Source organism: Staurois parvus, unplaced genomic scaffold (genome assembly GCF_062004578.1).
Source record: "Staurois parvus isolate SC_StPar_1 unplaced genomic scaffold, SC_StPar_1.0 ptg001043l, whole genome shotgun sequence".
NCBI classification, from domain to species: domain Eukaryota; kingdom Metazoa; phylum Chordata; class Amphibia; order Anura; family Ranidae; genus Staurois; species Staurois parvus.
Window position 1 is genome coordinate 271,153 of NW_028318839.1, and position 13,740 is coordinate 284,892.

General features: G+C 43.5%; 1 protein-coding gene across 1 annotated transcript in view; it reads left to right on the forward strand.

Moving 5' to 3' along the window:
* Positions 1–715: 715 nt before the first annotated feature.
* LOC149440962 (vomeronasal type-2 receptor 26-like) overlaps positions 716–13,740 on the forward strand; it is a 146,036-nt gene continuing 133,011 nt past the window's right edge. The window contains exons 1-2 of the mRNA XM_089657929.1: positions 716–1,069; positions 4,676–4,764. Of these exons, the coding sequence (XP_089514055.1) occupies positions 716–1,069; positions 4,676–4,764 (443 nt within the window). The remainder of the gene's footprint in view (positions 1,070–4,675; positions 4,765–13,740) is intronic.

The following is a 13,740-nucleotide window of genomic DNA, read 5'->3' on the forward strand; positions in this document are numbered from 1 at the left end:
TGCCCTGTCCAGAATTTTTGATGATCCAAAAGATCCTCCTAGCCCAGATACAGTACTCTCTGCAGGTAATTTCTGCCTCTTACAACCTGATCTTCTTTCACATATTCAGCAGGCATCTTCTGGGGCTCCTTCTCCTCCAAGAGTAACCCTGTCCTCCAGAGAAGGATTACTGTGGTCAGGAGACCGAATTTTTGCACCCGAAGTCACCCGACTGACAATTATGAAGCTCTGTCATGACCATCCGCTGGCAGGGCACTTCGGGGTCCACAAGACCTTGGACTTAGTACAACATCTGTTTTGGTGGCCTGAATGGGAGAAGGATTGTAAGGTCTACGTGAGCTCCTGTCCCACATGCTTCCAGAGTAAGGGCAGTCATAGCCAGGCCTGGGGATTATTGAGGCCTCTACCAGTTTCTGACCATCCCTGGAAGATGATATCAATGGATTTCATCGTGGAACTACCCCCATCTGAAGGACATTCTGCCATCTGTGTTATTGTAGACCGATTCTCCAAGATGGCCCACTTCATTGCCCTGAAAGGAGTACTATTCGCAGCGGAAACAGCCGAAGTCTTCATTAAAGAAGTGGTGAGGCTCCATGGTGTTCCAGGAAACATTGTTTCAGATTGAGGGGTGCAGTTCACCTCAAAGTTCTGGAGAGCCCTTTGTGAAAAATTGAGAGTCGGACTCTCGCTCTCTTCTCTCTATCACCCCCAGATGAACGGCCAGACGGAGAGAACCAATCAAACCTTGGAGCAATATATTCAATGTTTTACATCCTTCTCTCAGGATGACTGGGTATCTCTTTTACCCTTGGCAGAATTTGCTTACAATAACTCAAGACACTCGGCCACAAGACAATCTTCCTTCTTTGCGAACTGTGGATATCACCCTGCATCTATTTCCAATTCAATACTAGAATCAGCAATTCCAGCAGTCCAGGATATCTCTGAATTCCTACAGCGAAATAATAAGATTCTACAGGAAACAATCCTAAAGGCTCAGCTGGACACCAAGAAGTTTTTTGATAGAAAGAGGAAAGGAGAACTGATCCTGGAACCGGGACAAGAGGTATGGCTGTCAACAACCAACCTAAGATTAACTTGGCCCTTGAAGGAGCTAGGCCCAAAATTCATAGGGGCCTTTTCCCGTAAAAAGGAGAATCAACGATGTAGCATATGAACTCATATTACCAGATTCCCTGAAGATTCATCCCGTATTTCATGTATCGCTACTCAAGACTGCACCCTCTAACCCCTTTCCGGGTATCGGGGTCACCTGAACCAGTAATCGTCGACGGCAAAGAGGAATACAAAATTGAGACCATTATTAACTGCAGGAAGAGGAGAAACCAACTTCAATACTTGATTAAAAGGAAAGGGTATGGCCCCGAGGATAATTCTTGGGAGCCGGAAGCTAACATCCATGCCAAAGAATTGATCAAAGCATTTAAACTCAGGCATCCAGAAAAGATGGCCCAGTTGGGCATCCAGAGGCTTTCCTTAGGGAGGGGGCACTGTCAGGGATCCGTCACCGTGCAGCGGTGCGACGGCGACGGATCCCCTAGAGTAGCAGCGGAGCGAGTGCGTAGGCACGGGAGCGCGCAGCTGCGCATGCGCAGTAGCGCGGGAAGCTCCCGCATGCACAATAAGCGCTCATGTCATGGGCGGCGGGCTATTTAAACCTGCTGCAATGAAGAATCACTGCCTTCTGGTCTAAATACGTTCCTGTGCTCAAATTCCTGATTCTGATCCTGATACCTGCTCTTCTGTATACTCACCTAAGAAAGAACTCTGCCTGCACCGACCCCGGCTATTCATGACCATTCTCCTGCCTGCTCCACTTGTACTTATCTGCCCGCTTGTTACCGACCCGGCCTGCCTGACTCTGCTATATGATTCTGTCTGCAACCGCGCCTTACCTGCATCTTGCCTACCTACCGCTGCACTTACGGTTCCGCATCCAGACTACCGCCACACCTGCCTGCTGCTGCACCTACGTTCCTGCACCCACACCTGGCTTTGTCTGGATCTCCTGAGTTCCCAGCTACCTACTGGCAGCTACAAGATCTGCACGGCACTCCCGCCACTCCTGGCTCTGCACCCTTGCTCCCACCTTCAGGGACTCCGAGCGGGAGTTGTAAGAGGACGCATTCTCTCCATTTCAGGCTCCCCAATCAGGTTCGTAATAGTCACCCTGTATCCTGCTTCCGCTTGCAGTCTTCTCTACCTCAGCTGGGTGTACCGGGGGCCGCGACCTGGCCCCAGCCTGCTCCAAGTCCATCCCCACCATCAGTGGCTCTGGTGAACAAGCAGACTGGGGCTTAGACCCTGCACCCTGGGAAACCCTAGCTGTGGGTCTAGAGAGCTACCCGCTATAGCCGTGACACCCATTATTAAACTACTCCTACAAATCACCACCACAGCTAAACAGATCATGGCCAAATCGTGGAAGTCGCCGTCTCTGAGTATATTAGCAGTTCAAAACAAGGTCTCACAAGCAATGATCCACATCAAAATTGAGGATACCAATTTAGATTCGGTCCCTAAGTTTCTGTCAACCTGGACCCCATGGGTGGAATGTTTCCTCCCACCAAACTTCGATGACTCGCTGCTCCTTCCCTGATGTCCTCTAATCCCGCATCGTAATAATCCTAAAAACCGCATCTTGCATTGAACTGGTTCTGAGATTTTCTATTCTCTTCTGGAAGTCACACGCCCTTTCCCTCTCTCTCCCTCTCTCTCCATCAGTCTCCCCTAATCCTCCACCCTCTCTTTTTTCTTTCTTCTTTTTCTTCTTTCTGCTCACTTTTATCTCCCTCCTCATGCCTCATACGGAACCCCCAAATGGTTATTGGGAATAGTGCTCCTTCTCAGTTGCTCATTATGGTCCCATCTTCCCTTGTATCACCATGACCCTTTATGTTACCCTATGGTTCCTCGCAACAAGTTTTTTATGCAGTAATCCTCCTCTCCGTATATGTTAATGGATGTCCTATACCTGTTGTTTTTTTATGTTACTGAAATTAACCTCCTTAGCGGTGTTCCCAAGTGTAGCTCGGGGTAAAATTTGAGTACCAAGAGCGGCAACCCCGAGCTACACTCGGGCTTACCATGCGGCGTTGTTCTGTGGGTCCCTGCAGCACTTCCCTTGTCCTTCGCTCCCGCGATGTGTCCCCTGCAGCATCCCCGGCAATCTCCTCTGGCTGATGCCGGCATCCGCCTTCTGTGTTCCGGTCCCTGTGACGTCGGGGCGTACGGGTGCCGGAACCGGCAGCAAATTTGAAATTTTTCAAAAATGTCATTTTTGCTGTCATTGCTGTTTCAATGCATTTCACATACATTTTGTGCCTAGTGCTTTGTCCTGTGCCCTGCCTGCATTTTGACTGTTCTTTCTGCCTGGAAACTTAGAAAAGTCCATGGCATCCAAAAAGCGTCCCTTTACGTCAAAAGCGGTTTTAGACCGGCTAGAGAACAGCGATAGTAAATCAGAACCACTTGCAGAATTGAGTGATAATGATTTGTGGGGAAATTCGTCATCAGACACTGAAAACGATTTTGCGACTTTGCTCTGCGATGTGTGAATTTGTCTCTGTATTTCAAATTTCAGTGTTTTTGGTTTGATTATATTATTGAATTACATTTATTATTATTATATTATTATTTTTTAGGATTATTTGTTAAATTATAATTTATGATTTCGTGTTTCAAGTTTTATCATATCCGGGATGTTTAATAGACTCTTGTTCGGACAGATTTCAGTGAGTTATTCCTAAAAATTACAGGCCTATAATAAAAAACTACATATTTCCATGTAAAAAAATGGTACCGCTTTCAGCACAAAAAATCGGAAAGAATCATACTGCCAAGGAGGTTAATAAAAAAGTTTGAATGAGAAATGACAACTCCAGTGCTTATTCAGCCAGGTGGCCATACTGCCATGAACAGGAAAGCTTCAAAAAGGAAGGGGGGGAGGTGTTGAGGTTATGAAACAGATGGTAAAAAAGTTGCAGGAATTGAGACTTAGACCCCTATCAGAAGTTCACAATAATGTTAAAAATTATTGTGGTCCCAAAATATCTATCACAGGAGGAAAGAGAGAATAGAAGATGGAGTCAGCAGAAATGGTGGATGATAGGGTGAGCAGAGGATGGAGTGACAGATTATGTGGAAGTTGAAGATGACGAGGATGGAGAGTGATCACCCTGGAGTACAAAACAGGGCATGCAGCAGACAAAGGGGTTATGGGGTGGGCAACCAGGACTTACAGATAAAAAAGAGGAAATTTTGTTTCTTACATTCATATATTCATATATTAGTTTGTGTCTTTCAATTTTAATTTGTGATGTTGAGTACCAAATGTATACTTTGATATGAAAATTAAACTGTTCAAATTCTTTTTCTATAAATCAACATTGAATATGTATATACAGTATGTTCCATGTATAGATTTATTTAACTAAATTGTATTTTTTTCTAAAGAGGGGCCATTGGCACTTAGAATGTGAGCACAAAAGTTTGAAAAAGTTGGCTCATAATGGTTTCATTACCAATATCTGAATATGGTTTGCAGTATATCTTTTAATAACTCCATATAAAGTAAAGTTGGCATCACTGATCTTTTTTTGTCTCTCTCTTTAATAGAAAATAATTATCTTCCATGTTACTATCTTGTCAGGTGCATCTTCGCTCCCCGTATTCCCCTGTCGATCTCCCCATCTCTCTGTACATAGAACTTATCTATATAAAGAGAGCAGAACTTAGCAGGTATCTTCCAGAGCCGCAGATCCCCGGACACTCTGCCGGTAGAGCGCCCTGTAAGTAGAATCATCTTCATCCTTCATGTAGGAGGGAGGGAGGGGGAGATACAGAATAGAGATACACACAGATCATCACTTCATGTCATCTCATCTGACATATTACACACCGAGTCACCTTCCTCTCCAGATAACACGGGAGGGGGACCTACACATCGGAGATCAGTAGAGCTAATCAGAGACATTCACGTCTGAGATTAGTAGAAGGGAATACACGAGGCTGAGGATGAATTTTGTACAATGTACCATAGAATAAAGAGACCCTGTCACACACGTAGAGTCCTCATCTGACATATTACATGCTGAATCACCTTCATCTTTGGATTGCACGGGGGGGGGGGGGGCATGGCACAGAGACATTCACAACTGAGATTAGTAGAGCTAATAAGAGACATTCTCATCTGAGATTAGTAGAGGTGAATACACGAGGCTGAGGTTGAATTTTGTGCAATTTACCATAGAATAAAGAGACCCTGTCACACACATAGAGTCCTCATCTGACATATTACACTCTGAATCACCTTTATCTTTGGATTGCACGGGGGGGCATGGCACAGAGACATTCACATCTGAGATTAGTAGAGGTAATCAGAGACATTCACATCTGAGATTAGTAGAGGTGAATATATGAGGCTGAGGTTGAATTTTGTGCAATGTACCATAGAATAAAGAGACCCTGTCACACACTTAGAGTCTTCATCTGACATATTAGTCATCTTAATTTCTGGATAGCACGGGGGGATATGACATCAAGACATTCACATCTGAGATTAGTAGAGGTGAATATACGAGGCTGAGGATGAATTTTGTACAATGTATCATAGAGTAAAGAGACCCTGTCACACACATAGAGTCCTCATCTGACATATTACACGCTGAATCACCTTCATCCCTGGATAGTATGGTGGGGGAAGGGGGGGGGGCATGGCACAGAGACATTCACATCTGAGATCAGTAGAGCTAATCAGAGACATTCACATCTGAGATTAGTAGAGGTGAATACACGAGGCTGAGGATGAATTTTGTACAATGTACCATAGAATAAAGAGACCCTGTCACACACATAGAGTCCTCATCTTACATGTTAGTCATCTTCATTCTTCGATGGAATGGTAGGGATATGACATAGAGACATTCACATCTGAGATTAGTAGAGGTGAATATACGAGGCTGAGGATGAAATTTGTACAATGTATCATAGAATATAGAGACCCTGTCACACACTTAGAGTCCTCATCTGACATATTACACGCTGAGTCACCTTCATCCCTGGATAGCACGGGTGGGGACATGGTACAGAGACATTCACATCTGAGATTAGTAGAGCTAATCAGAGACATTCTCATCTGAGATTAGTAGAGGTGAATACACGAGGCTGAGGTTGAATTTTGTGCAATTTACCATAGAATAAAGAGACCCTGTCACACACATAGAGTCCTCATCTGACATATTACACTCTGAATCACCTTTATCTTTGGATTGCACGGGGGGGCATGGCACAGAGACATTCACATCTGAGATTAGTAGAGGTAATCAGAGACATTCACATCTGAGATTAGTAGAGGTGAATATATGAGGCTGAGGTTGAATTTTGTGCAATGTACCATAGAATAAAGAGACCCTGTCACACACTTAGAGTCTTCATCTGACATATTAGTCATCTTAATTTCTGGATAGCACGGGGGGATATGACATCAAGACATTCACATCTGAGATTAGTAGAGGTGAATATACGAGGCTGAGGATGAATTTTGTACAATGTATCATAGAGTAAAGAGACCCTGTCACACACATAGAGTCCTCATCTGACATATTACACGCTGAATCACCTTCATCCCTGGATAGTATGGTGGGGGAAGGGGGGGGGGGGCATGGCACAGAGACATTCACATCTGAGATCAGTAGAGCTAATCAGAGACATTCACATCTGAGATTAGTAGAGGTGAATACACGAGGCTGAGGATGAATTTTGTACAATGTACCATAGAATAAAGAGACCCTGTCACACACGTAGAGTCCTCATCTTACATGTTAGTCATCTTCATTCTTGGATGGAATGGTAGGGATATGACATAGCGACATTCACATCTGAGATTAGTAGAGGTGAATATACGAGGCTGAGGATGAAATTTGTACAATGTATCATAGAATATAGAGACCCTGTCACACACTTAGAGTCCTCATCTGACATATTACACGCTGAGTCACCTTCATCCCTGGATAGCACGGGTGGGGACATGGTACAGAGACATTCACATCTGAGATTAGTAGAGCTAATCAGAGACATTCACATCTGAGATTAGTATAGGTGAATATACGAGGCTGAGGATGAATTTTGTACAATGTATCATAGAATAAAGAGACCCTGTCACACACATAGAGTCTTCATCTAACATATTAGCCACCTTCATTCCTGGATAGCACGGGGGGGGGGGGATATAACATAGAGACATTCACATCTGAGATTAGTAGACTTCATTGTCCTCTTTGAGTCATAGAATGAAGAGATCCTGACACACAATGGGTCTTCACACTGACACCCTTGTATTTAACATTTCTAAACACAGTAGAAGTCATCTAGGACATATACAGACCTTTTATTCCTCCCAGATCACTTTCTCCGGTGTCCAGATGTCCCTGCATTAGTCAGGTTACGAGTGTACAATCAGATCCTAGACACACAGAAGTCGGATTTCTCTAAACTCAACAAATCTGATCGCACCTAAACTAAACACTCATTGTGAATGGCATCATGGAAGATTCATTACATCCATTTATATGTGTTTAGAAATGTCATTTAAATACTTACAAATGCAGGTTAGACAGTGGCGGTGTGAATGGGGCCTTAGGACTAGTTCAATCCACAATCCCCCCGTGCTCAGAGTGCTTTTCTACATACAGGTTTACATACATTTTTAATGCATTTATAGTGAATTTCTATAAATTTATAGTGAAATTGTGAAAAAAAAAATCTGCTGAACTTATTTATAAAGCATTGAAACTGAATGCAGTAATAAGGGTGACATTGCAGCATGTGTGCTACAGACAATGGGTAGTATCAATGGGACTTGCAGTAAAACAAAAAACAGACGTAAATGATGGGACTTATAGCACCAAAGACAATGGATAGCATACTAGTGGAATATAGGAATGAAACCCCTGCGCTATCTCAAAAATGAGAGAGAGGGAAAAAAAAAACTCACACAAGCAGAAAGGAAAATAAAAATTGTGATGATAGTGGCTGCTGCTAACATCAAATTGTGTTCCACAATAGTAAAGCAAATTAAAAATAAATAAGTAATGCAGGGCTGCTAAATAGCTACAAAAATAAAAGAATGACATAGCTGCATAAAACGTCCATAATGAGTCCATATATGTAAAATCAATCAATTTGTAATAAAGATTCAGGAGGACTTATCTGGGGTTATTCTATGCTGGGTTATGGTAGTAGCAAGAAACATACAGTTACCAGGGGTGGACTGACCATTTGGAAACTCAGGCAGTGCCCGAGGGCCCGGGGTCAGTAGGGGGCCCCATGAGATGCCCCTGATACCTTTTTCATAGGCTTTTTTGAGTTTGGGCAAGGACACAGGGGCCCCATGATCTCCTATTGCCCGGGGGGCCCCATGAGTTGTCAGTCTGCCCTTGACGTTTACATTGCAAAAAAACATTTTTTTTTACTATGTTGGGCCAGATTTTCATGGGCCATAAATAGTGAGTTCAGCTGACAACAAGTGAAGCCTGCATTTGATGATTTTATGGCATTTTAATAATTTACTACATATGAGTGTATTACTGTTTCTTAATACATTTTTATTCTAGTACATACTGCACCATGGGAGTGTCCTTTGTTCCCTTTTATGGATAGAAATGTGTGACCTCCATCACCCTTAACCACCTCCCGCCAGCCATATAAAGAAATGACGGGAACAAGGCAGTTCTCTTGTTCTGGGAGCGGATCACCGATCAATGGAAAGAGCCGAAGACGTTGGCTCGGTCATGTGATCAGCTGTGTCCAATCACAGCTGATAACATATAAATAGGGAAATGCCGGTTATCTGCATTTCCTTGCTCACGATCTGTCACGCTGACAGAGGGGAGGAGAGGTGAGCCGGTAATCGGCATTCCTCAGAGGGGACATCTACACTGATCATCAGGGCACTGATGATCAGTGTGCCCTGATGATCAGTGTAGCCCCAGAAGTGTCCCCTGTCAGTGTCCATCAATGCCAGCTGTCAGTGTCCATCAATGCCAGCTGTCAGTGCCCATCAATACCACATCAATGCCACATATCAGTGCCTACCAGTGCACATCAGTGCCAGATATCAGTGTCCATCTGAGCAGCCTTTCAGTGCCATCCATTAGTGCCAGTCAGTGCCACCTATTAGTGCCTGTCAGTGCTGCCTATCAGTGCGCACCAGTGCCCCTATCAGTGCCTGTCAGTGCCACCTAACAGTGCCAGTCAGTGCCACCTATCAATGCCAGTCAGTTCCACCTATCAGTGCCAGTCAGTTCCACCTATCAATGCCAGTCAGTTCCACCTATCATTGCTGCCAATCAGTGCCGCCTATCAATGCCAGTCAGTGACTCCTACAGGGGCGGACTGACAACTCCTGGGGCCCCCGGGCAATAGGGGATCACGGGGCCCCTGTGTCCTTGCCCAAACTCAAACAAGCCTATGAAAAAGGTACCAGGAGCATCTCATGGGGCCCCCTACTGACCCTGGGCCCTTGGGCAGTGCCCGAGTTTCCAAATGGTCAGTCCGCCCCTGGCTGCCTATCAGTGCATGTCAGTGATGCCTATCAGTGCCACCTAACAGTGCCAGTCAGTGACGCCTATCAGTGCCAGTCAGTGACGCCTATCAGTGCCACCGATCAATGCTGCCTATCAGTGCCATATATGAGTGCTGCCTTTCAGTGCTCATCAGTGATGCCTGTCAATGCCCATCAGTGCCACCTACCAGTGCCTCCTCATCAGTGCCCATCAGTGCCACCTATCAGTGCCCATCAGTGCAGCCTCATTAGTGCACATCAGTGAAGGAGAGAAATTACTTATTTACAAAATTTTATAACAAAAACTAAGAAAAAACTTTTTTTTTCAAAATTTTCAGTTATTTTTGGTTTGTTTATAAAAACCGCAGAGGTGATTAAATACCACCAAAAGAAAGTTCTATCTAAAAAATGATAAAAATGTCATATGGGTACAGTGTTGCATGACCGCGCAGTTGTCATTCAAAGTGTGACAGCGCTGAAAGCTGGAAATTGGCCTGGGCAGGAAGGGGGTGACAGTGTCCTGTAGGCAAGAGGTTAAAGGGACCGATCCCTGGCTCTGGTTTGACAATCTATTGAAAGCTCAAAGGTGTTTGATTACTATCACATGGCTGTGGATTGAAAAAGTGAAGAATCCTTTTGTCTATTTGATATCATAAAGTGCATTTCCATGTGCTCCGAGGTGAGAGTTCTGTGAGCACGGAGGTGGCACTATATGTCATGTGCACTGTTTCACTGGATGGTGTTTGGGGATATCAGCACAAGAAGAAAACACATGAATTATGGAAGAATCTTTATTACAAATTGATTGATTTTGCATATATGGACTCATTATGGACGTTTTATTCAGCTATGTCACTCTTTTATTTTTTGTAGCTATTATTTAGCAGCGCTACATCACTGATTTATTTTTAATGGATATCACCATTGTTAGTATGCTTGGCACTAAATAGAAATGCGAGGACTTACCATATCATAGATATTAACCCCTAAGGGTAAAACAAATCTTAACGCCTAAGCACAATTTTGCAACTTTGACATGTGTGTTGCAAAAGCATTCATCTCATCACAATTACTTTGTGTATCCAGGTGGATTATACCTTGTTTCTTTTTCAGGACAAATTGGGCTTTCATTTGGTGGCAAATGGTAATGGATATCTCCTGATTTATTTTTATTATCAAATAAATGATAATGTGAAAAAAATATATATAAAAAATTATATATAAAAAATTATTCATAAATCATTAAATATTCAAAATCAAAATATAAAAATATATATTGCCCCAGAGCAAAAAGTGCTTGTTGTGAGTCCAATTGTTCAGCATTTAGCTCTGGTGAGTGATTCAACATTTTTTGGTGGTGGCTTCAACACAGTATGGACATTATTTGAAGACTTTTTGATTTGGAATATTTAATGATTTATAAATAATTTTTTATATATAATTTTTTATATATATTTTTTTCACATTATTATTTAGCGCATTCATTTTATTTATTTGTTTGAACAAAAAATTAATTTGGGATTTTTTGGAGTGGAATTTGCTGCTTTAGAGATTTAGGGTGTAGCACTTTTCTAAAAACACTATTTATTTTTATTATCAAAGGAAAACTGGCCCAAAATAGTAACAAAAAAAACCAAATTTCAATGTAACTGTATATTTCTCGCTACTACCATAACCTACCACCAATCAATCGCCCCAAATAATTTCTCCTGCTCCTGACGATTGCAGTGATACCTCATATGTGTATGTTAGTTGTTTGTAGCCGTAGTACAGCCCATCAATAATAGTGCACATTAATAGACACTGATGCTAATTTAAAGAATTGAAAAAAAAAATCTTGACAGGAAAAAAAAATCCTGACACTTGACCCTGAATTTTGACCATGAACGTTGACCTTGACCCAAAAGTTAACCCTGGCACTGACCTAGGTCAAACCTTTTTTCAATTTCTTTCCTTTTTTTTTCTTTCTTTTTCTTTCTTTTTCTCTCTTTCTTTTTCTCTTTTGTTTTTTTCCTCTCTGAAAGGACAGAGAGCAGGGGCGGGCTGACAACTCATGGGGCCCCCGGGCAATAGGGGATCATGGGGCCCCTGTGTCCTTGCCCAAACTCAAAAAAGCCTATGAAAAAGGTACCAGGGGCATCTCATGGGGCCCCCTACTGACCCCGGTCCCTCGGGCAGTGCCCGAGTTTCCAAATGGTCAGTCCACCCCTGACAGAGAGAGAGATAATCTATCTCTCTCCTCCATTTAGAGAGAGAAATCACAGGGGCGGGATTCACAGTGATTGATCCCTGTGATAGCCAATCAGAGGCAATCACAGCGATCGGTTGACCTTGAATCAGGAGTTCCGGGTCCTAATTGTTATAAGAGGACCCAGGACTTTTAGTTAGACTCAGGTCTCCGTGCCGGGAACGCACTGTGCAGCGCTCTCCCAGCACAAAGACAGCTATGCAAATTAGCGGCCCCACGGAAAAAAGCCCAGTCCAGTGGGGCCGCTAATTTGCATACGGTTATCGTGAAGGGGTTAAATGTCAAGTCAGGGACATCTTTAACTACGGATGCTAGAATGTGATGATGTGATTTGTAGCATCACAGACACGGGATAGAGATGATGGGACTTGTAGTATCACAGACACTGGATAGATATGCCGGGACTTGTAGTATCACAGACACGGGATAGAGATGATGGGACTTGTAGTATCACAGACACAAAATAGAGATGCCGGGACTTGTAGTATCACAGACACGGGATAGAGATGATGGGACTTGTAGTATCACAGACACAAAATAGAGATGCCGGGACTTGTAGTATCACAGACACGGGATAGAGATGATGGGACTTGTAGTATCACAGACACAAAATAGAGATGCCGGGACTTGTAGTATCACAGACACGGGATAGAGATGATGGGACTTGTAGTATCACAGACACTGGATAGAGATGATGGGACTTGTAGTATCAAAGGCACTGGATAGAGATGCTGGGACTTGTAGTATCACAGACACTTGATAGAGATGCCGGGACTTGTAGTATCATAGACACAGGATAGAGATGCTGGGACTTGTAGCATCACATACACGGGATAGGGTTGCCGGGACTTGTAGTATCACAGACACAGGATAGAGATGATGGGACTTGTAGTATCACAGACATGGGATAGAGATGCCGGGACTTGTAGTATCACAGACACTGGATAGAGATGATGGGACTTGTAGTGTCACAGACACTGGATAGAGATGCTGGGACTTGTAGTATCACAGACACTGGATAGAGATGATGGGACTTGTAGTATCACAGACACTGGATAGAGATGATTTGACCTGTAGTATCACAAACACGGGATAGAGATGATGGGACTTGTAGTATCACAGACACTGGATAGAGTTGATGGGACTTGTAGTATCACAGACACTGTACAGAGATGATGGGACTTCTAGTATCACAGACACGGGATAGAGATGATGGGACTTGTAGTATCACAGACACTGGATAGAGATGCTGGGACATGTAGTATCACAGACACGGGATAGAGATGATGAGACTTGTAGTATCACAGACACGGGATAGAGATGATGGGACTTGTAGTATCACAGACACTGGACAGAGATGCTGGGACTTGTAATATCACAGACACTGGATAGAGATGATGGGACTTGTAGTATAACGGACACTGGATAGAGATGCTGGGACGTGTAGTATCACAGACACGGGATAGAGATGATGGGACTTGTAGTATCACACACACTGGATAGAGATGATGGGGCTTGTAGTATCACAGACACGGGATAGAGATGATGGGACTTGTAGTATCACAGACACTGGATAGAGATGCTGGGACTTGTAGTATCACATACACGGGATAGAGATTATGGGACTTGTAGTATCACAGACACTGGATTGAGATGATGGGACATGTAGTATCACAGACACTGGACAGAGATGATGGGACTTGTAGTATAACGGACACTGGATAGAGATGCTGGGACTTGTAGTATCACATACACGGGATAGAGATGATGGGACTTGTAGTATAACGGACACTGGATAGAGATGCCAGGACTTGTAGTATCACAGACACTGGATAGAGATGATGGGACTTGTAGTATCACAGACACTGGATAGAGATGATGGGACTTGTAGTATCACAGACATGGG